Here is a 24,338-nt window from a genome sequence, read left to right on the forward strand (position 1 = left end):
AAAGACTGGGTAAACAATTCAAAGAAAGTCATGTGAAACAAAGGAAGCAAAATAGGCGACTTGATAGTATTGAAGATATCTATCTGGGGTAAGTATTAAGCTAGTTCTTTGTTAAAACCCTATAATGTTTGGGCTCGGCAGCGTGGCCTAGTGGCTAAGGTCCTCGCCTTGATCCCATATGGCCGCTGGTTCTAGTCCCGGCAGCTCCACTTCCTCTCTATCCTCCTCTCAGTATATCTGACTTTGCAATAAAAATAAAAAAAAATTTAAAAAAAAAAAAAAAAAAAAAAAAAAAAAAAAAAAAAAAAAAAAACCCTATAATGTTTGGAAAAATGAAAGTGTATGGCATGTTAGTTCCATCTCACGGCATTCTATAAGACAGAGAATCTGTCTTGTTTTATCCCCTGACCAAGACCATGCACATGTTATATACTCAGTTGTTTGTCTGTTCACCAACATTCTTGTACGTTCTTGTGTGTTACCACACAATTCACATTGGATTTGTGCTATGGAACTGATATAGTCACTTTTTAAATAGAGAAAGTAGACAGTGTCTTTCTGATGTTGAGAAGCAGTTTATAAACAATAAGTTGAAGAAGAATGTTGCATGATAAAGTGCATTTTGAAGCAATATTTTTCACACAAAATAATTGCCAAGGTAGTATGAGCAAGTGTGAGAGACTCAAGAAAGAGAGAACCAAGAGAGATTTTAATCAGTTGATCTCTTTCTCATCACAGAAATGAAAGAATATTGACATCAACTGTAAAAACCATTCTAGTGTGATATCATATTACATACCCAAATATCACTACAGAAGGTAGTTTGACAATGGACCCTATGCCTTGGCTTTATTTCAGTTGTTATCAAGTTGCTGCTGACACACTAAGCATTCTTCATTAGATAGGATCATATCCAGTGCATTTTGCAGATGATACTTTGGAATTTATTAATCTTTTTCTAATAATTCTTATCGAAGTATTTCCCCAAAGATTTAATGAATCTTTTCCCAGATAACAGAATGGGGAAAAGTTAATTGCACCAAAATCCTACAAAAAAATTGATTAAGAATTGTCAGTCTCTTCTTGCTTGCTTATTCAGGAAAATTAGCTCTCATTGTTCAGCACAATGATAGTGATAATACCTGTAAGTGAAAAAGAAGCACCGCCTTATAGTGTGTTAACATCAGAATTTGACTGAAGGAAATTGTTTTCAGAATGCATATTAATATCTAATTCATGTAATATTCAGATGTAGTTTAGAAACCAATCTAATTTTTTCAACTTTTGAAAATATAAATGAAACTATCAGTAAACCAATTGAAAGCAAAATGAATCAAAAACATAGCAAAAATAATTTTCTCCTAGATATTATTGTTATTTTCCTTGTAATTTGAAAAAAAATACTGTCTGCTGTTACTCTTGGCAGAGAATGAAATAAAATAATAAAATTAAATTAAACTAAATTAAAAAGGCTTATCAGGCCCGGAGGCATGGCTTGGCGGCTAAAGTCCTCGCCTTGAACGCCCCAGGATCCCATATGGGCGCCGGTCTAATCCTGGCAGCTCCACCTCCCATCCAGATCCCTGCTTGTGGTCTGGGAAGGCAGTCGAGGATGGCCCAAAACTTTGGGACCCTGCACCCACGTGGGAGACCTGGAAGAGTTTCCTGGTTTCTGGCTTTGGATTGGCGCAGCATTGGCCATTGCAGTCACTTGGGGAGTGAATCATTGGATGGAAGATCTTCCTCTCTGTCTCTCCTCCTCTCTGTATATCTGACTTAGTAATAAAAATAAAGTAAATCTTAAAAAAAAAAAAAAGGCTTATCAGGGCCATAGTGGCCAAATTCTTGCTTGGCAGTGCCCAGGATCCTATATGGGTGCTAGTTTGTGTCCCAGCTGTTCCTCTTCCCATTCAGTTCCTTGCTGATGACCTGGGAAAGTTGTAGAGGAAGGCCCAAAGCCTTGACATCCTGCATCTGCCTGGGAGACCTGGAAGAAGCTCCTGGCTCCTGGCTCCTGACACTGAATTGACTCAGCCTTAGCTGTGTGGCAAACTTGGGGAGTGAAGTAGTGGACGGAAAGTCTTTCTCTTTGTCTCTTTCTGTCTGTATATCTGTCTTTCTAATAAAAAATATATATATGTAGATAAATATTTAAGAAGAGCCTTATCACGTGGTAAAGTATAGCTATTTATATAAAATACAAAGGGTAATAAATAAGATAAAGGAAATAGTTGAGTCACCTTGTTATTAATTGAAATTATGTGCTGTGTTTCCTTGTCTGTCCCATGCCTGACTGGTACTCATGCAAAAGTCAGTTTTGTGAGAGGTGATATTTAATGTTCTTTTGGTCAAGGTGTCACAATTATTTAAAAGTCTATTTACAAGTTTTTATGAATGCATTTTGTAATTTTTAAATAAATTAACTTATTTAACAAATTCAACTAGCTATATTTTTGAGTGACTAATATTATGTAATTTCAATTTTTTGAAAATTAACATATTTATAGTTTTTAAAAAGCCATGGATACTTCCCTATATTCTAGCAGAAGTTAGTTTCTTTCACTAAGTATATGCATTCGTTTCATGAGGTATCCTAATGGCTAAAGTCCCTGCCTTGCATGTGCTGGGATCCCACATGATTGTGGGTTTATCACCCAGCTGCTCCACTTCTCATCCATCTTCCTGCCTGTGGCCTGAAAAAGTGGTTGAAGATGGCCCAAAGCCTCGGGATCCTGCATTTGCATAGAGACCTGGAAGAAACTCCTGACTCCTGGCTTTGGATTGGTTCAGTTGTGGCCCTTGCAGCCACTTGGGGACTGAACCAATGGACAGAAGCTCTTTCTCTCTGTCTCTCCTCCTCTCTATAAATTTGCCTTTCCAATAAAAATAAAAAATACATCTTAAAAAATCAAACAATTTGGTCTTAGAAATATGTTAGATTTTCTGATTCAGACTCAAGAAATCTATGTGATATTTTATGGTAAACATTGTATAAGCAATCAGACAAAATTCTAGTGGAATTCTTTGTATGCTTAAAATTAGAATAGATTAAAAATGTTTAAATATTTTTGATTAGTTTTAAATTTATTTTGAAGTCGGAGAGAAAGAGATTTTCCGTCTTATATTTTGTGTTGACGCTTCTCCTTGCACAGGGGCTGACAAACGCTTTTCTAACCCAAAGCCTGGAATGCAAACCAATCTAGCCTCTCGTGGGTAGCCGACACTCAGCTAACTAATCTATCACTATTGCATCCCAGAGTGTCCATTAGTAACAAATAGAAATTGGATGGGCAGCCAGAAATCAAGGCCAAGGACTTTGACATGGGACACAGTTTTCTCAAGCTGTGTTTCAAACACTGCATCACCTGTCTGCTCTGGTCATTTTCTACTGCATTCAACAACTCAGGCAATGAATTTGGTGGCAGTTAAACTGGAAATGTTCAGCAAAATACAAAGCCTAATTTTCAAGAATAATGTTACTTTGTTTGTAGTCAACTTGTCCAGAAGTGTGTTCTCTAAAATGTGCCAGCCCTCCCCCCCCCATTACTCTCTAAAATCTTTACCTATGAAAAGTGGAACATTGTTTTATAAATGGTAGAAAGTATATGATTTTGGGTTTCATCTACAGAACTGATAAAATGAAACCTCCCTGAAACTTTGTACCTCATACATCACACTACTATTTGACAAGCAATATCTTAGTTTAAAGTGATAAAATGGACATTTAGTGTGTAATAAACTTAATGGTTATATAGTCATGGTTTTCTCTAATTTTTTTTTAGCTGGATCTCTTTAGCTTTGGTATTGTGCATCTTATTCAATAAATTACTTACTCAGGAAATTGAATAATACTGATATTATTTACTAGTCCTTTATCAACCTAAACTACAATATATATATTATATGCATACATACACACATATATTATATATGAAAGGCATCTATATATTTCAGATCAGATTTGCAGAGAGAAGGGGAGACTGAAAGAAAGATCTTCCATCCGCTGATTCATTCCCCAAAGTGGCTGCAATGTCCAGAGCTGAGTCAATCCGAATCCAGAAGCCAGGAGCTTCTTCTGGATTTCCTGCATGGGTGCAGGATTCCAAGGCTTTTGGCTATCCTATATTGCTTTTCCAGGCCACAAGCAAGTGGCTGGACAGGAAGTGGAGCAACCAGGGCATTAACTGATGCCATATATAATTCCGGTGTTTGCAACATGAGGATTTAGTCATTGAGCCATTATGTCGGGCCCTATTTTTATATTTCTAAGGTGACATTAACTAATGCAGTGCATGTATTTTGAATGTGTATAAACCTCTGACCTATTTACCATGGCTTTTCCTTATTTATTCCAAACCTAACAAACAAGATATCTTCAACAAGTTCATAAAAATGAAAATAATAAAATGCTATGCATGAGTCTAAATTATTTTCACCATAATAAATCTATCTTCAATTCCACTTTCCTTAGACCTTTTGAAATATACTTTCATGAGGTTTACCTATTAATGAAGAAATTTTACAGCCTTACAGAAAAACTCATTCTAATGATTAACAACTTTTACTACTATGACATTTTCTTTTTGTTTTATTACCACCACTCTATTCTGTTGAAAGTTGAACTAACCTTCTTTCTTCTCATAACAACATAGAAAAGTGGTCATAAAATTATTATTAACACAAAGAGAACAAAAAGATATTCTATCCGGCAAGATTAACATTTTGAGATTTGATTATTCTAACAGCCTTGGTCTATAATTTTGAAGAACAGTGGAGCTTTTTTCTACTTGTTATATTTTCAATTTTTTAACCTAATGGAATGTAAGGCCTGTGACAGTGAAATGAACATAAGTATGCTGCTGTAAAAACTAAAAACAGTAAGAAGGAAAGAAAGAGAATGGGTGTGTGGGAATTATGGGTCAGAGGAAGTTATACATTTAGAAAATATGAAAGCAGAAAAGTCGCATTAGAATTATGATAAACAGCAGCAAATTTTACATCAAATAAATAAATAGTTTTTATATTTTAAAAATAGGAATCCAATTTTCCTGAAATTTAATAAAAATTGGATTATTCATTTCTAGCAAAATATGATTCATAATCACATATAAATGAATACATGATCAGCTTAAAGCAGAACAATTCAGGATTCTGTGCCACGTATTTGTCCTATTATAGATTTGGATAATATGATCAAAACTCCAAATTTTTTGAAAGTCTGCCAAATATAACTCAGTAAAAACACAGCTACCTCTTATGTAGACATATATATGGGCACATATCTTTAAAAAGTGATTTGTTATAGCAGATTGAATATATACATTTATGTTTTAGAAAATAACTTTCAACAAGTTAATAAGATCTATGCTAAAGTCACAAAGAGTAGCTGATTTGATCAAAGTTTCTTTATAGATACTTGTCAGATTTTGCGCATGCTCGTTCTACAATTTATCTAGTAGAACTATTCAGAAATTCTGAGTAGAAATTCCTCATTGCTACTGGAATTTCTCCTCAAAGAACAGAATACTCAACCTGATTTCAAGCATCTTGTTTGCATTCATTATTCATGAGAAATAAAAGCAATGTTGGATGGGGAAGAAGTAAATAAAGCAAGTAATTTATCATAAGAATACTAATTTCCAGGTTGGTAAAAGTTAATGAAATCCACATCTTAGCAGAATTCTCTAGATTCTGATTGTGAATATCTGTAAATTACAACAGCAGAGAAGAGCAAAATGTGGAAAATTTTAGCAAGATAATCAAAAGTTGATTTTCTGGAAATGGACCCGATGATATTGCTTCTTTTCTTGAAAGATGTTGAGATAATTTGTTGTAGGTAGTATGATGATAATGATATAAAAAATTGGGAAATGAAGCATCTTTTCCTGGTCTCTAGAGGTGATGTTAACATGATGAGGATATTAATGACACAAGCCAGCTCAATGATGCCTAGTATTCATTTTATTCAATGTGATTTTAATATCACTGAAGATTCCCTAGTTATTTGTAGGCATTTTGTTTGTGAAGTTAAACTATTAGGAGGTTATTTTGAGACATATGAACATCTATGTGGTACCTGTTTTAATAAAACTGGCATGTGCCAAGTTATTTAAAGATTGCTGAATGTTATATTTTATGTCTAAAATATTACAGGTGTGAAATTTGACTGTTTCTTCTCTAGCACTGAATATAAATAAGATTTTTAAAAAATTATGTAGTGGTTTAACATTTAGGAAAATTGCTAAGAAAAGTATTGCTGTTTGCATTGCCCTGGCAAAATTAATCTTTCATGAGCTAATCAATGTTTCTATGATACAGAAAGAAAACATTTTAATATTGCAATTACAAATAAACAATTAATAATTCATATCTGTTCTTATTTTCAGAAATTCTCCCTTATTTATTTATGTAGTGTTGAATTTGTTAAATGCTCACCTATGAGCACATGAAAGTCTACCCCTTTAGTTTCTCCTTGTTTCAGATACAATCATCAGTTTTTGAATGTCCAAAGAGCATAATCATTCTGGACACTTCAGACTAAGCTAAGCCACAACACCCACGTGATAGGTGCATGAGAGATGAATGGAACATGGGCTGGGCTGGGCTGGGCTATAGCAGATACTGGCATGTGCAAAAACAGATTGGGGCTGGTCTTCATGGGCATCTGCTGGCATGCATGAGGACCAGGTTTATGGCTAACTGGCTGGGCTGGACCACAGCACCCATTGGTTCTCATGAGATATGAGGTTGTAGAGGAACTGACCAGGTAGCTGCATCCACCGGTTGGCTGGTGAAGGTGACAGACTGCATCTGACCATGCCCTGGCTGGCACACACAAGAGTCAAGTAGGAGGTTACCCGCAGACATCTTGGGGACTCCCTAACTAGGCTGCTAGACTCAAACCCTGGCCACAGGGAAAAAAAAATCACAGAATGTGTGCACCCACCTACATGTATCAGGACTGAGCCCCCTCAGTTGCTGATACCTATGCAGTGGACAGCATGCCCAGATGCACAGGAGGACACGACGGCCAGGTCATCTAGGCCATCAGGGAACACTGAGTGGCTCATCAGAAGATGGAACGTAAGACAGCTTGGGCAATTCTCCTGGCCAAGCTTTGAAGCATGTTCTTAGGTCTATGGATGCACTAAAGTGGAATTTGTCAAGCAATAGATCTTGGAAAGATTTTATCAACCTGGGAGCAGTGAAACCAATTTCTCAGAACTATCAAAGCCACTCAGGTAACACCTGAGAACACTCTTCCCCACATCGGGGTCTCTAAGGTATACCCATTCCCTGGGGGTGCTGATGTAGTTTGAAGTTAAGGGGTGGTCCCTTCCCCACCTCCACTGTGGACACAAGAAAAAAGAAAAACCTGAAATATTTGTCCTATCCATATTCCTCTATGCCTGACCCAACCTAATCATAAGCCCACATGGGCATGCATTTTTTTCAAATATATAACAACAGTAAAAATAAAATTTGAAACAAAGAGACACAAAAATGCAACTTTCATGGCTTTTTTTCAAATACACCGACTATGAATTCCTAGACGTTTATATTTTAAAAGATCCACATAGATATTGGTTCATGATCCTGGATTCAAACTAACTTTTCCCACAATTATATCTAATTTTTACCTTAATGGATCTCAATTTTTGTTTTTATACTCACATGTAGGTTTTTCTCCGTATTTGTGGGGTTCCCAACATGCCCACATACCATCTGTACTCGATGACTAATAAGCATTTCAAACTTATGATGGCCAAAGCGGGAATTTCTCCCCCACAGAGCACCTTCTTAAATCCAGGTTTCCGCCATCTGGATAAACGCATTATCATTTATCCAAGTGTCATAGGAACTCTCCCTTTCTTCCAAAACTGTATTTCAGCAAGAGTAAATAAGTAATAAAAATAACCTTTCAATAATCCTTAAGCCTGCCTTTTTTTCTAGCACTTTCATACACTATTTTATCCACCAATGAAGACTGATGGCTTACTTCCAAAAGTTATCCCAAATTTATCAGCTTTCTCTGCATGTCTATGACCACCACCTAATCCAAGCTGTTTTTACCCTCCTGCAGTACAGCCTGGGGTTTGCATCTTGTGCCTTCTTCTTGCCCTTTCTTGTCTGCAGACAGCATACTACTGCATCTTTGCAAAGGTCAGCCAGACAATATCCTTCCCATTTCAGTATCTCCAGTTGCAGTTGGACACACATTACTATCCCATCTTCATTGTTCAGATGTTATAAATATATCAACTTTCCCAAAGAATCTATTTGTTCCTTTGTTTTGTATGCAGCCTTTCATTTCTCTAAGCTGAAACTGAGCTTACTGCTGGTGTACAAGTTTCACATTTTGAGAGGGAGGCTTAATTTGCTTTTTTATTAATATGAGTTTATTGGTTGTAATTAGCTGAATAATCTTTCTATTAGTTAAAATACAAAATCATAGTATTTGTGAAAAGTTCAATTAGTTCAATAGCAACTTAATTTTTTGTAAATATTTTTCTAAGAGTTTCACATGTATTGTATTATTATAAAGTTGAAAGAAACAAACATTTTGAGAAGGGAAGCCAGTACTATTGTCTTCATTCCACACATGTGTAAAGACAGCACTGAGGCTTTCTGTTGCACTGGAAGAATCAGGCAGAGAGTTTTCTTCTACTTGCTCTTATGCTGTGCTTGTAACTAACTCTTAGTTTGGCCAACATATCAGTAGGGAAGAGTTAATAATTCTATTCACTGCTATTGGCAGAGGAAGACTCTGGTACCTTAAAAAAATTATTGGCTGTGCAGGGAGCAGAGGAAGTACAAACGATTAGATTTGTCTCCCCCGGAAAAAAGTAAAAAATTGTGAGGAGTTTTGAGGCACAAAGGACATCAAAATTAAATGAAAAAAATCCAAATATTGAAGTTATCTTTTTCAATGTACTCCTTTAGAACTAACTGTACATTTTCTGTAAATTTTCCCAGTACAGAATTCAGAAAAACTATAAACAACAAAAAGTCATGGCATGTTATATGGGAGTGAGTTTAGAGAAACCTAATTTCTTCTGGATTAAAGAGCCCTTTGAGAATCTGATTAAAGTATGGGCTTTAATATCCAGAAAATGCACCGTAATCCTTTTCTCCCATTTCCTTGAAGTTTCTAAATTGAAGAGGTATTAGGTTCACACAGAAATATTTTCAACCTGAATATTATTCAGAAGCAAGGATTTTGAACAACACATATCTGAAAGCACTGTCTTCCACATAATTTGAATAAGAAAAAACACAATTCCTATTGTTTGAAACCACAGTAATGATTCAAGAAAGAGACATCTTAATGCTTGATAATTTTACATGCAAAATTCACATGTAGAAAATACTCCATCCTGGAAATTGCTATGTGTTATGAACCACTTATTTAAAAAAAAATGTTTAATTCGTTGACTAAAGAATAAAGAGCATCGTAAAGCAAAAATAGAAAGAATTCAAATTATCTGCAACTGAAAAATGGCTCCATATCATTTACCTTATTTCTAAGTGAAAGCAAATTTCATCTATGAAAACAGGAAGATTGTAACATAACCTTATTATTATTATTATTATTACAGTTAAAATAATTTATCTTTATAATTTCAGTCTTGGAGAAAATAAGATTCTTAAGTGGGTTCTTACCTCATCAGAACCTGATCCAAAAATCAGCAAGTCAAAAGGAATGGCTGCGACCATGTCGATCAGGAACCAGCCTTTGAAGTAGTGTATTGCTATTTTGGCAGGATCACTTACCACTTCTTCATTCTGATTTACATATGTTGTTCTGAAGTTTATTAGAATGTCTATGATAAACATAATATCGACAATCAAGTCTACCACATTCAAAGGGCTACAAGAATAACCACATTCTCGTCTTTTCTGTTCTTCTCTGTCATTGAGCAGAAAAGCTGCAGAATAGGGGGTGAATATCGCCGTGTAAATGACCAGCAGCAGAATTAGCCAATCCCAGACTGCCTTGAAGGGGCTGTAGTGCAATATTGTAAACTTGTTGATGCGTGGTGTTTGCAGTTTATATTCTGGCAGGACATCTGCTCCCAGTGAGAGAACCTGAACATAGAAAGAAAAATGACACACATTATTAAAAATGCCACAATCTGATCTTAAGCAAAGACATGGTATGGCAAAAGAAGTTACATAGCGAAATCCATTATAGAAGACTGGCACAATATTAAAGTATATAAGAGAAACACACATTTAAAAGAACTGTTTAACTCCATTTAAGTAGCATATTTTTGCCAAGAAAGTTTCATTATTAATTTTGTAAAAAAAATTTTATTTGTGTTTCATTGGAAAGTCAGATATACAGAAAGGAGGAAAGACAGAGAGGAACACCCTTCATCCAATGATTCACGCCCCAAGAAGTCCAAATCATCCGAGTTGTGCCAATCTGAAGCAAGGAGCCAGGAGAATCTTCCTGGTCTCCCACGCAAGTGCAGGGTCTCAAGGCCTTGGGCTGGTCTCTGCTGCTTTCCCAGGCCACAGCTGAATGGGAAGTGGGGTCACCTGGATTGGAGTTTTCACTCATATGGGATCCCGGGGCGTTGAAAGGAAGGACTTTAGCCACTAGACTACAGTGCCAGGCCTCCATTGCTTTTCTTGAGAAATACAATTTTCACTGAAAATAATGAACATTTTCATGAAATAGTGACAAATGTTTATTCTTTTCTATAGAACATAGTTCTCTCAGAAATAAAAAAATCTTGGCTGGTTTTGAAAATCACAAAAACTATTCTTAATATATCAGTAATTCAGCTTTCAAATTTGTGAAGTGATGACTATAAAAATGGAAGCAGTCTATTTGAGTCCATGATATATTTAATTCACATTCATTAATTTATAATTAAGGCTTGATAAATTAAACCCATATCATTCAAATATTTAATTAAGCAAAATTTTTCAATCTGCAATCTTTTTTTCAACACTAGGGAAGAAGAGACAAATGAGATTAAAATAAAGACAAAAAATCTTATTCATAAAATGTTGAGAGAATATTTCATAATCTGGAACATGTGTAAAATTCTTCCATTATACCTAGAGAATAATCAGAAAAATGCTGCAAAATGCTCAGAATATGGATTTGGAAATGTAGGATTTTTAGCTGTCCAGGGACACTTATATTCTAACAATTACTATATTTAATAAATCAATAGGTAAACTAAAGTAGCCCACATTTAGAATCTTAGTTTTTCTGATGCTATGAGAGTTAAACTTGAGTCATGTCCCTAACTTGTAGAAAAGTCCCAGTTGTGATGTTAGAGCAAGTTCTGAAACAGATCAAGACAAAAGGTTATATATCTCTCCAGTAAATGTGAATAGAATATAGAGTACACGGAATATACAAAAAGAGCCCTGTGTGATAGTGTAGTGGTTAAAGTCATTTCCTTACACGCCCAGGATCCCATATGGTCACTGGTTTTAATCCCGGCAGCCCCGTTACCCATCCAGTTCCCTGTCTGTGGCCTGGGAAAGCAGTCCAGGACAGCCCAAAGCCTTGGAACCTTGCACCCGTGTGGGAGATCTGGAAGAAGCTCCTGGCTCCTGGCTTCGGATTGGCTCAGCTCCAGCTGTTGTGGCCACTTGGGGAGTGAATCATCGGATGGAAGATCTTCCTCTCTGTCTCTCCTCCTCTCTGTATATCTGACTTTCCAATAAATAAATCTTAAAAATATATATACAAAAAAGTACACAATATTTTCAAATTTAAATTTGGGCCCAGCGCAATAGCCTAGTGGCTGAAGTCCCTGCTTTGCACGTGCCAGGACCCCATATGGGCACCATTCATAGTCCGACGTCCCCTCTTCCTATTCAGTCTCTGCTTGTGGCCCAGGAAAGCAGCCCAGGATGGCCCAAAGTCTTGGGACCATGCACCCACGTGGGAGATCCAGAAGAAATTCTTGTGTCATGGCTTCAAATCAGCTCAGTTCTGGCCATGGTGGCCACTTGGGGAGTGAATCATCAGAGGCAGAATCTTTGTCTCTCTATGTCTGACTTACCAATAAAAATAAATTTTAAAAATTAATTTATTTAAAAACCTTTGTTATATAGGTGAGGGGATTGTAGACCCATGTAGGTCTCTGTGTGAGATGGGAAGGGATAGGTCGGGGGGAGCTATGTGAGGGAAATCCCCCTCTTCCCATCCCCCGGAGGTGGTAGGGACAATGGGAGATGCTGCATTGCTCCTCCCAGCCAGATCACCTCAGCACTAGGCACAGAGCTGGCCCCCTGATTTTGTCCCAGGTACCCTCATTGGGGAACAATGTTCTGAAGGTATTGCTTGAGTAGTTGCAATTGTTTGAGATGATTTGGGCTTGGATGTACCTTATGTGAGATAACACTTCTCACACTTGCCAGCTGTCTGTGTTTGTTTTGGTATGTGCATAACCTTAGATGTTTGGTGGAGATTTTGGCCTATGATATTCTTCAACCTGCTCTTCTTTTCATCTTTTGGTGAATCACTCAAGGTTTTCTGATGAATTAGAGGGGCTGGCTGTCCTGTCTTTCATGCGCATCGTGGTATGTTGTCTTTCTTGTACGTTGTCTTTCTTTACACAGAGTCAACAATGGGGACAGCCCAGTCCCAAAATATGTGCTCCTAGGCCAGGCCAGACTTCCATGTTTGTTTCCTACAGTTGGGGATCCTGTGGAGTGGACCTATTAGGCTGACTCCTAAGAGCCCTGGCGTGTCTGTGCACCAGATGCTAGAGCCCAACCCAGACCGGCCTGCCCCCCATTTACTGCCTCACTGGTAGGTGCTGTGGCCTGGTCAGGGTGATCCCCAAGAACCCTAACCAGGGCTGTGCCCAGAGCCAGACCTCATGTGTGCCATCAGGTGCTGTAGTTAGGTTTGCCCCTCATCCCCATCTGACATGCTAGTAACCTTAGGCTTTGAACTGTACTTCAAGGTTTCTCACACTTGAATGGTTTACTACTCCTTTTAAAGGGAAGGCAAGTTTTTAAAGCTTCCAAATTCTAATTTATATTATTCTTATTTATAATGTTAGGTAAATAGTTCAGAATTAAAACCAAGTTAAAATGTCCTAGGCTAATTTTCTCAATGTGAAGATATGTTGAGGTCTCAATCTCCCATTGCTTATGGATATGTTTTTATTTGGAAATAGATATAAGGAAGTTAATATGAAACCAGAGTAGTTAAGGGTGACTCCAATCCTATAACTGTTTCCTTATAAGTAGGAATTTGGATACGTAGCTACAAGGACACACACATAGTCCGTGTGAAAATGAAGGTAGATAGGTACAAATCAAGAAATGTCAGTGATTGCCTATAGCTCCTGAAAACTGAAAGACAGTCATGGCATAGATTTCTATAAGCTTCTAAAAGAAACCATCCTTGCCAGTCTCAAGATCTCAGACTTTTTATCCCTGAAGTGGTAGGCACCATGAGGCCTTGTTGTAAGCATATTAGAAGTTGCAAAAGAATAGCCTTTCATTCATTTAAGCCACTCAGCTCGTAATACATTATTTACTATGGCAGCCTTAGGAAGTAAATGAATATCAAATAATAAAATATTAAATTCTAAAAGATTTACAAAATCAGAGGGTCAAAACTATCGCCCTTAATTCAAAATTTTACATTTCTATAGTTTGAAAAATGGTCACAAATTATCTATTTTCTACTGTTTTATATTATAACATTTTTCTTTGTTCTCATCTCAATGCCCCACAAAATATGTTGTCAGATTAATGGTGCCCAATGCAACGACTCATTTTCTATTGAGAAAGAAATCCCTGTTTCTACCAGATTCCAAAAACTAATTTAAATGTCATTATTTTGTAATTCTATAAAAGTTTTGCTTACTTGAAGCTAAGTATAGCTTTAGGGCATTGTTAACTTTACATTAAGTGATTTTCTAATCAAATTCTCTCTGGAGCTGGGTTAGGAAGGGTAGGTTATTTGTTATGTCTACTTAGCTGATATAGAGTCTTTCTAGTTTGGAATGTACAACAGAGTTTGGTTTGACAATATACTTGTAGTTAATAGTATGGGACCACTTGTTATAGTAAATGTTCTTTTGATTTCTGTATATATATGTATATACGTATATACGTATTGTATAATCAATTTTTCATAACTTTACTATTTAAGCAATTATAAAAGTTTTATAGATGCGGTATGTTTAAGCATTATCAGGTTTTATATTAACTATAAATGAAGACACTGGCAGAAAAATCAAATAAATACCAGTACTCCATTATTAGGTAATGATTTTGGTGATTCAGCTTATTGCTTTTTTTTTTCACTTAGACACAAAAGTACTTAGGATTTTACAGCAGGAATCACGACCCTTTGATAATATTTATTTTAATGGTTATTGGTTTGAGAACTGTTAAATTTTACAAGTCAGGAAAAGTAAGGTAGCCAAGTTTGGTTTTAGTTAGATATATTTGTCATTAGAATGGAGGATAAATTGAAGATGGTCAGGACCAGAGGTTTAGAGATCAAATAGGATTTTTTCAATCCAGCAGACAGATAATTAAACACTTTCCCGCAGAATCTAAGGGCAGAAATAAAGGGTACAAGATACATTTGAGGAAAAAAAAATGCATGCCATAGGTGGAGAAACATTTGATTCTTTGATTCCAGCAATGTCAAATCTTAGGAAAGCCTACCAATGATAATACGGTTGTAGGCTATGGTAATAATACTGTGGCCTTGCTGGTTGTAGAACTTGCTATTTAATTCCTCCCTCAATTCCATACAGCATGCTACAGTGGAATTTTCAGCACATAGGGAAAAAAGTGGGATGGATTACAGTTATTCCACAGGAATATGGGATTGGCTCATATATAGATAGAATCATGTGGTAACTGATTGCAAGTTAGTGAATGTAGACAAAGTTTCTAGGCCTATCATGGCCTGAAGCAGAGACCTAAAGGGACTGATCTGGACAGATGTAGTTTATTCTAAGCAACACACCAACTGTGGATTTGGGAGAAAGTTAGGCTTGGATGCAGCTGAGTGCAAAACATAGCATCAACTGAGTCACAGCAAACCTCTACTTAGACTGACATCTAACTAAAATAGTGGCGGTGTACACAAGATGAGAAAATAAGAAGACTTCTAGAATTTCTGAAAGGAGAGGCAATAAGCCAGATTATGAAACTGGAAAAAAATACTTAATCTTTCTATTAGCCGATGAAATCACATGCCAGGAAACATCCAGAATTTTTAAGGATCCATAACTACAGCTAATACACAAAACTATTCAATTGTGTAATAGTTGATGTATACAAATTCCAGGATGCAAAAATCAAAATTGTTTAAGAAGCACTCATCAAAGTTCAAGAAAACAAAGAAATAAATCATTATTGTAACAGAGAAATGGGTGTAATAAAATAATTTTTAAAATAATTGAGCCGAAAAGTATAGTCAGTGAAATTCAAAATGTAAGAGAAGGCATTCATATCTGAATATCCAGAGGAAACAATTAATAAATTGAAAGAAAAGCTACTTAAAATTCCTAGTCCAAGGAACAGAAAATAATCATAAGAAGTGAAGAAATCACACAGGAATTTTGAGACAGCCTCAAAATACGAATATCTGGGTTATGGAGGTTCAATGGAGGACTTGAAAAGGTCAAAGAGGAAGAAAACCCATTCAAGTATAACAATAGAGAGAGTTGGAACTATTCATTTATAAGAAAATGAAAGATTGTCATTCAGATTCAGCTCAACCAATTCTACTCAAAGGTTATAACTAACATCTACAAAGTTAGGGTAATAATGAGATTCCAAAGATTCAAGAGAAATGAAGTAACTAGCAGAAAAGTAAACCCCAGTTCATCTGAACGCAGCCTCACTGAAGGAAACGTTACAGGCTAAGCACCTGCAGGATGAAACTTTCACAGTCCTGGGGAAGAGACTGCCAATTAACAATATTGCACCCAGCAAGGTTGTCTAACACACATGAAGGAGAGATGAAAAGATTCCCATACATAGAAAGCAGAGCATTTATCACCAGCGGATCTGTCCCACGAGAAATACTAAAGAGGATTGAAATTGAAAAAGATGTAAATGAGTAAAAACAGCAGAAGGTAGAAAGCTCAATGATAAGAATAACTACAGACAATTCAGAATGATACAATACTGAAAACATGGTATGCCAACTATTCACATCTCCAGTTTGAAGTAATGATAAATACATTAATATGCAACGTATAGGCAATATAGAAACCTGTAAAATGAGCCAAAAGCTTAATGTATGGATAAGAGTGCAAGCATAATTTTAGTTAGTATTTCTAATCTCTTCGTTCCCTACCCATTTCAAAATAGCTCATTATGATGAAAGATGAATTATACATACCCCATGGTAGCCACAGGAGCATAAATCCATAGTAAGGGTCAAGACAATACACCAGGGATTAAGACACAATATGAGGCAACATTATCTAACAAGTAAAATTATAAGAGATAGAGAAATAAATATAAAAATGGATGCAATAAGACCTCTCCTATACTAAAATGTAAATAAATTCTTCAATTAAATGATAGACAGTGGCTGAGTGGATTTTTAAGAAACAGCAAGAATAATGAAACATTCTTCAGGAGTAATCTCTTCAGTGAAGTTCATGGAAGCTATTTTAAGAAATGTTTAGAAAGTCTGATCATATAATTTTCTGAGCATAATATAGTAAAACTAAAATGATTAACAAGGAAAAAGAAACTACTAAAATGTCTGAAAACCAATCAACTTACTCTGCAGCAAGCAGAAGTTCAAACAAGAAATGAAAAAAAAAATCTCTTGAAGCAGATAAAAGTAGAAACTTAATATACCAAAATCTATGGTTATAGCAAAGACAGAACTAAGTGGGGAATCTAAGGAATCAATAGCTACATCAAGAGGAGAAACAGCTCAGAGAATAACCTAACACTGAACTTCAAGGAGCTAGAGAAACAGGAATAAATAATATTTTAATTTAGGAAGGTACCAAAAATAAGAATCAAAACACTAAAAAGAATGCCAAAAAGGAAGATCTGATTCTTCATAAACACAAACCAAATGTACAAATTCTTAGCCAGACCACCTGAGGGAAAAAAAGAGTAGATTCAAATAAAAAAAATTCAAATATGAAATTAGGTTTCAGCTAACATTTCAGGATTGCTGTTTATGGTGAAGAATTGTGTGCCAAAAATCTGGTAACATAAGAAATAGACAAATTCTTGGATACCCTTTATCAATATTTAATCATAAAGATATAGACTAGCTAAACACACCAAGAAAATAAGGTTGAATAAATCATTCTCTAAAAAATTTCAAGATGATTTCATTGCTTGATTCTACTGAGTATTTAAAAGATAATGAATAGAATGAGTTTGGAAGGGTTGCCTCTTTTTCTATTGTTTTGAAGAGTTTGTAGAGGATTGGGGTCAGTTCTGTTTGGAATGTTTTGTAGAATTCTGTAGTGAAGCCGTCTGGGCCTGGGCTTTTCTTTGTTGGGAGGTCTTTAATCACTGATTCAATCTCTACTTCAGTTATGGGTTTGTTCAGGTCATTTGTTGCCTCTGGGCTAAGTTTTGGAAGGTGGTAGAAGTCTAAGAACTTTTCCATTTCTTGGTGATCTTCTGATTTGTTGGAGTACAGTGCTTTGTAGTAATTTCTAATTATGGCCTTAATGGATGTGGTGTCTGTTGTTATGTTGCCTTTTTCATCTTTGATGCTGTTAATTCTTGCCTTCTCTTGTTTTTTCTTTGTCAGTCGGGCCAGTGGGGTGTCTATCTTGCTTATCTTCTCAAAAAACCAGCTTTTTGATTCATTGATTTTGTGTATGGTTTTTTTTATTTCTATCTGGTTGATTTCCTCCCTTGTTTTGATGATTTCTTGTTTCCTATTGTGTGTGGGGCAAGACAGGGATGCCCACTTTCTCCACTACTATTCAACATAGTCCTAGAGGTACTCGCTGAGGCCATAAGACAAGAAAAAGAAATCAGAGGAATCCAAATGGGAAACGAAGAAGTCAAACTCTCACTATATGCAGATGATATGATTCTTTATGTAGAAGAGCCAAGAGACTCAATACAGAGACTGTTAGAACTTATACGAGAGTTTGGTAGAGTGGCAGGGTACAAAATTAATGAACAAAAATCAACAGCCATAGTGTATGCGAACAGCCCCAAGATGGAAAAAGACTTAACCAGCAAGATACCATTCAAAATAACAGAGAAAAGTATGAAATATCTGGGAATAAATCTAACCAAAAATGTAGGAGACTTATTCGAAGAAAACTACAAACTACTTAAAGAAGAAATTGAACAAGACCTCAAAAGATGGAGTAACATCCCATGCTCCTGGATAGGTAAAATCAATATCATTAAAATGTCTATACTGCCAAAAGCAATATATACATTCAACGCAATCCCAATCAAATTACCCAAAACATTCTTCATGGAACTGGAAACAATGATCCAAAGGTTCATCTGGAAGCACAAAAAACCACGGATAGCTAGAACCATCCTGAAGAACAGGAAGTTAGCAGGGGGAATCACAGTTCCGGACCTCTGGACATACTATAGGGCAGTGGTTATCAAAACAGCGTGGTACTGGCACAAAGATAGAGAGGAAGATCAATGGAGCAGAATAGAAACACCAGAAGGAAACCCACACAGATACAGCCAAATAATTTTTGACAAAAAGACAAACGACAATCCAGGCAAATGGGAAGGTCTGTTCAATAAACGCTGTTGGGACAACTGGTTAATAGCCTGCAGAAACAAAAAAATAGATCCACATCTCTCACCATACACTAAGATCAGATCTAAATGGATAACAGATCTAAACCTACATCCGGAAACCTTCAAACTTTTGGAAGAAAATGTTGGAAACACACTGCAACACTTAGGGGTAGGCCCTCACTTCCTAAAAAAGACTCCAAATGCAGTAGAAATCAAGACCAAAATAAACAATTGGGACCTCATCAAACTAAGAAGCTTCTGTACAGCTAGAGAAACAATCAACAAAGTAAAAAGGCAACCCACAAAATGGGAGAAGATCTTCGCACACGACATAGGTGATAGAGGGCTGATCTCCAGAATATACAAAGAGCTACAAAACAACCAAAATGTCAAACAAGCCACTCAAGAAATGGGCACGGGAAATGGGCAAACACTTCACAAAGGAACAAACCCAAATGGCAAATAAACATACGAAAAAATGCTCAAATTCCCTGGCAATAAGGGAAATCCAAATTAAAACATCAATGAGGTACCACCTAACGCCAGTAAGACTGGCCCACATGAATAAAAGCACCAACAACACTTGTTGGCGAGGTTGCGGGGAAAAGGGATCCCTACTCCACTGCTGGTGGGGCTGCAGGCTGGTACAGCCTCTATGGAAATCAGTATGGAGAATTTTCAAACAACTCAAATTCAACATACCGTATGATCCAGCAATAGCACTCCTAGGAATATATCCAGAACAATTGTTTTATGAGAAACCAACATGCACCCCTATGCTCATAGCAGCACAATCAGTAATTGCAAAAACATGGAAGCAACCAAAATGCCCATCAACAGAGGATTGGATAAGAAAGCTATGGTTCATCTACTCCATGGAATACTACTCAGCTATTAAAAAAAACAAAATGCAGTTCTTTGTGGCCAAATGGGCCAAACTGGAAACCATAATGCTAAGGGAAATGAGCCAATCCCAAAAGGTTAAATACCACATGTTTGCCTTAATTTAAGATGATATGATGTTATGTATAACATGTTATGTTTTGAATGTTATATGTTGTGTATAAACTAAAATTGAAGTGTAGGTGAGGTGGTCACAGAAGGTGGCTGGGAACTCGCATTTATCTTTAACATATTGGTTACTCATTACTATGTCAATTAATTCCATAATGATGTAAATTTTTGCTGATGGTATGTTGGAGCTTTCAATTGACTGGGATGATACTCTGCTGGCTCTGTCTTCAGACCAGAGAGGGTATACCTAAGAAGCCGTTGAACTTGACTGGACAATAAGATGTTGGGCTCTATGTTTGGTATACGCTTGCAATGGGGGAATCTCAACTGAACTTGAGCTGTGGTTATGCAACAAGGTGGAGGAATCCACCATGGTGGGAGGGTTTGGGGAGGGGTGGGAGAACCCAAGTATCTATGTAACTGTGTCACATAATACAATATAATTAATGAAATTAAATAATAAATAATTAAAAAAAAACAAATAAATCTAAAAAAAAAGAACTATACTATAGTAATAATACAGTGGTAACTCAGTGGGAGGTAGGGAGTAGTCTTGGAGAGGGGTAAGGGAAATTCCAGGACCTATGGAACTGTATCATAAGATGATAATAATAATAATAATAAACACTAAAATTAAAAAAAGATAATGAATAACAGTTTTTCTTAAATTATTAAGCAAAATAGAAGAAAAAAAAAACTTAAATGGGGCTTGAATTCCCATGTTAGTAAAGTCAGGTAAGGACATGACAAACTGATAAAACTGCAGCCCAATTGTCTTGATGAGTTTAGATATAAAATCTTTCCCAAAATGCTTTCTAACCAAATCCAATATTACATTAGAAATACTATTCACTATAATCAAATCCATAAGGACTAAATGATGATTCATTATACACAATCCAATGAACACTCATATCAATAGAATCACAATACAATCACTTCACTAGGTACAGAAATGGGATCTGATGAAACCCAACATCTCTTCATGACTAAATACCTACAGAAACAACATACCTCCCTATAATGAAGTCATACGTAACAAGAAAACAATTAACATACTGACTGGGAAAACACTCAGGCTTTCCCAAACTCAGAAAGTTGGAAGCACATAAAAATGCCCATTTAGATCACACACACTCACTTTTATATTGGAAGGCCTGGCCAGAGCATTAAGTAAGATAAAGAAATAAAAAGGAGCCAGCTCTGACACCTAATGGTTCAAGCTCTGATTGCTCCACATCTGCACTGGATCCCTGCTGAGGCACCTGAGAGAGCAGCAAAAGATAGCTCAAGGACTTGGGCCCCTTTGCCCACACAAGAAACTCGGAGCTTTGCCTGGGCCCTGCCCTGGCCATTGTGGCTATATGGGGAACTGAACAAGAAGATGGAAGATCTCTTACTCTTTCTCTCCACAGTTCTTGGTGTCTATAACTCTGTCTTAAACAAATAAATTCTTCAAAATATGGCCTAGTGTGATAGCCAAGTAGCTGAAGTTCACAACTTGAACACTCCAGGATCCCATATGGAGGCTCCAGGATCCAATATGGACGCAAATTCTAATCCTGGCAGCCCTGCTTCCCAGCCAGCTCCCTGCTTGTGGCCTGGGAAAACAGTTGAGGACAGCACAAAGCCTTGTCACCCTGCGCCCGTGGGAGATCTGGAAAAAGCTCCTGGCCCCTGACTTCATACTGGTTTAACTCTGTTTGGGGAGTGAACTATTGGATGGTAGATCTTCCTCTCTGCTTCTCCTCCTCTCTGTATATCTGCCTTTCCAGTAAAAATAAATAAAATCTTAAAAAATATAAAAGATACTCAGATATTTAGATTAGGAAGAGGAAGGTTAAATTGATATTATTTGTAGATGACATCTCAGAGACTCAAAACCCAATGAAAGATCAAAGCAAATAAATAAATTTACCAAAATTGCAGAACATAGGGCAATGTACAAAAATTAATAGTGTTGCTATATATCAACAGAAAATTATCTGTGAAAGAAATCAAGGATGTGGCTTCACTTACAATAGTTGTCAATATATTCAGGGATAAATTTAAGCAAAGAGGTGCAGGATCTCTACACAGAAAACCATAATACATTAATGAAAGAAATTAAAGAGGACACGAATAAATGAAAAGAAATATTGGGCTCGTGAGTTGTAACATCAATATTGTTGAAATAACTATACTACTCAAAGCAATATACAGATTTATTGTAGTATCTATCAAACGAATCATTGAAATTTTCCTCAGGGTTAGAAACAATAATAAATTTGTACAGAATCATAAAAGCTCAAATAACAAAACAGATGCTTTTCGAAAAGGACAGAGCATGAGGCATTACAGAACGTGACTTAGAAATACAGTTTAAAGTTGTAGTAATTGAGATAGCATGGAAACCCATGACACAAAACAGACACATAAATCAGTAGAAAAGAATAGATACTCTGTAGTGAAACCCACAGACAACCAATGTTTTTCATGATGTTCATATAACAGCAATTGGATAAAGGACAGTCTTTTCAATAAATGGCATTGAAAAAATGGGTATGTAGTGAGTAGGATCCCCAAGTGAATGAACAGACAGAAAGAAGCTGTGAGTCCATCTATTTCATTTCCTTAACAGAGCCAACTTCACCCACATTTTTGAGAAATAACGGATTTTTAAAAGATAAAACATGATTAATTGAACTATTATAAGTATTTTCTTTTAAGAGAAAACGAATAAAGGGGGAAAGATCCTCTACGCATAAAGAAGGGAAACTCTGTGGACTCCAGAAAGACATTTCTATTTTCCCTTTCCTCAAACCACTAATTAGATGTACAGTTTAATACAGCCTAAAATATGGTTTTCTTTATCAAATACAAATTTTCTTCTTGATAGCACATTGCTATTTGTTTAACCTCTAACAGTTAAGTGTTATATAAAACCAAAACCTTTATACAAAGCAGCACTATTTATTCAATGAAGATCTACTGTGAAAATTTTGTGTGAACACCAGGATTAATAACTACTCTTCTCTTTTGAAAAGTGCAATAGGGAACGATTAAGCCTTCCAAAAGATTATACAGTACTTTTGGCAGCTGTTAAATTTCATGCTGAGGTATTGGTAGCAACTGTTCATCTGTTATTTATCCTTTACTTGGGACTTGCACTTAACTAATAGGGTAGTTATATTTTTATCTATCAGAAAGAGTACTCAACAACAAATGAATCAGGTAGATTACATAGGATTAGGTAAGATTTGAATTCCCAGGCTTTTCAGCACATCATTTCAAAACTGTAGGCAAATCTGACAGCCTATCATGGAAACAGCCACTCTTAGTGAGTATTATCCAGTTATTCAAATTAAAAGATAAAAATGAATCACACAATGAATCAAATCTGTCACATAGGAAGTTTTTAAAAATTAAATGCAATATGAAAATTATCTGGCAGAATCACTGTAACATTTTGTATTAATATATTTTTCTAAGGTTTAATTTAAAGCAGAAAGTGTGTGTGTGTGTGTGTTGGGCTGAGTATGGATGATTATTGAGCATGTACGATTTCAATATGCATAATTTGGTAAACATTAGAAGAGAGAATTAAGTTCAATTTTAACCACAGTTTAGGGTTTTGCTTTGTATTTTCTATACATGATAATATGAGAACTCTGGCAGAAATACATGTTACTTTCAAAATATGAAAGAAATAAGTTCTGTTGCATCTTAAACACTCACTATGTTCATGAATTACTTAAAATACATGCACTTTAAAAATTATAGATGCCTTTGGAACCATAACCTTTTAACTTTCAATCCAATGGCCAGCTAGACAGTTTGTCTGCATTTTGGAATCTCTATTAGGCTCTGAGGGACCTGTGGCATTGGATTTTAGCTGATAGCAGCTGTTCTCTGTCCTAATGGTGGCTTTTGTTTCCTCTCTCTTATTTTTCTCATGGAAACTATACGTGTGCTGTTTTCTCCATTTCCTTTTTCCTTGTTTTGAAGTTGATCTAATTTAGGGGGAAAAATGTAATTCCGAAGGAGTGTTTAGCACATCAGTTAATGAGTAAGGCATTTGCAACTTGTTTTTAAAAGCACAGATGACTGAGGAACAAAGGCTGGGTAGAACAGTTTATGATACAGGTGCTGGACCCAGGAGGAGGAGGCATTTGGCAGGTGGCTGGAAGATTGGGATGGAGCTCTGGAGGGTTTGGAGTTAGAGATGGTATCCTGCAGAAGCTGTGGCTGAAGCTTTAGAGATGAGATTAATTTGCCAATGAAATGTAAAAAGACAAGGAGAGAATACACTGGGAACAACTTAAAATGTGGGATGGAAGTAAAGGCCCCAAGGTCTTAGTGCTTGGTCCAGAACCTGCTCTCCACATAGTAATGAATGCAGAAAGCATCTAAAGTTGTTGTTCTGTGGGTGTCTGGCTATATATACACAACACCATGATAGAAAATTCACATGAGATGCTTACATAGAGTTTGTTGCTAGAATGTGTGCCTAACCCTGATCTACATTTCTTGGTGCTGTTTACACAGAAGTATGTTCGTGTGATTGATGACATACAAACACTTCTTGCCAAAGCTCCCAAGAAGCAGGTGTGTCT

The 24,338-nt window shown here is 36.3% G+C and overlaps 1 protein-coding gene across 1 annotated transcript in view; it reads right to left on the reverse strand.

Moving 5' to 3' along the window:
* LOC101521354 (potassium voltage-gated channel subfamily H member 7) overlaps window positions 1-24,338 on the reverse strand; it is a 157,107-nt gene that overhangs the window by 64,421 nt on the left and 68,348 nt on the right. The window contains exon 4 of the mRNA XM_058664236.1: window positions 9,664-10,089. Coding sequence (XP_058520219.1) covers window positions 9,664-10,089 — 426 coding nt within the window. The remainder of the gene's footprint in view (window positions 1-9,663; window positions 10,090-24,338) is intronic.

Source organism: Ochotona princeps, chromosome 5 (assembly GCF_030435755.1).
Source record: "Ochotona princeps isolate mOchPri1 chromosome 5, mOchPri1.hap1, whole genome shotgun sequence".
Lineage (NCBI taxonomy): Eukaryota > Metazoa > Chordata > Mammalia > Lagomorpha > Ochotonidae > Ochotona > Ochotona princeps.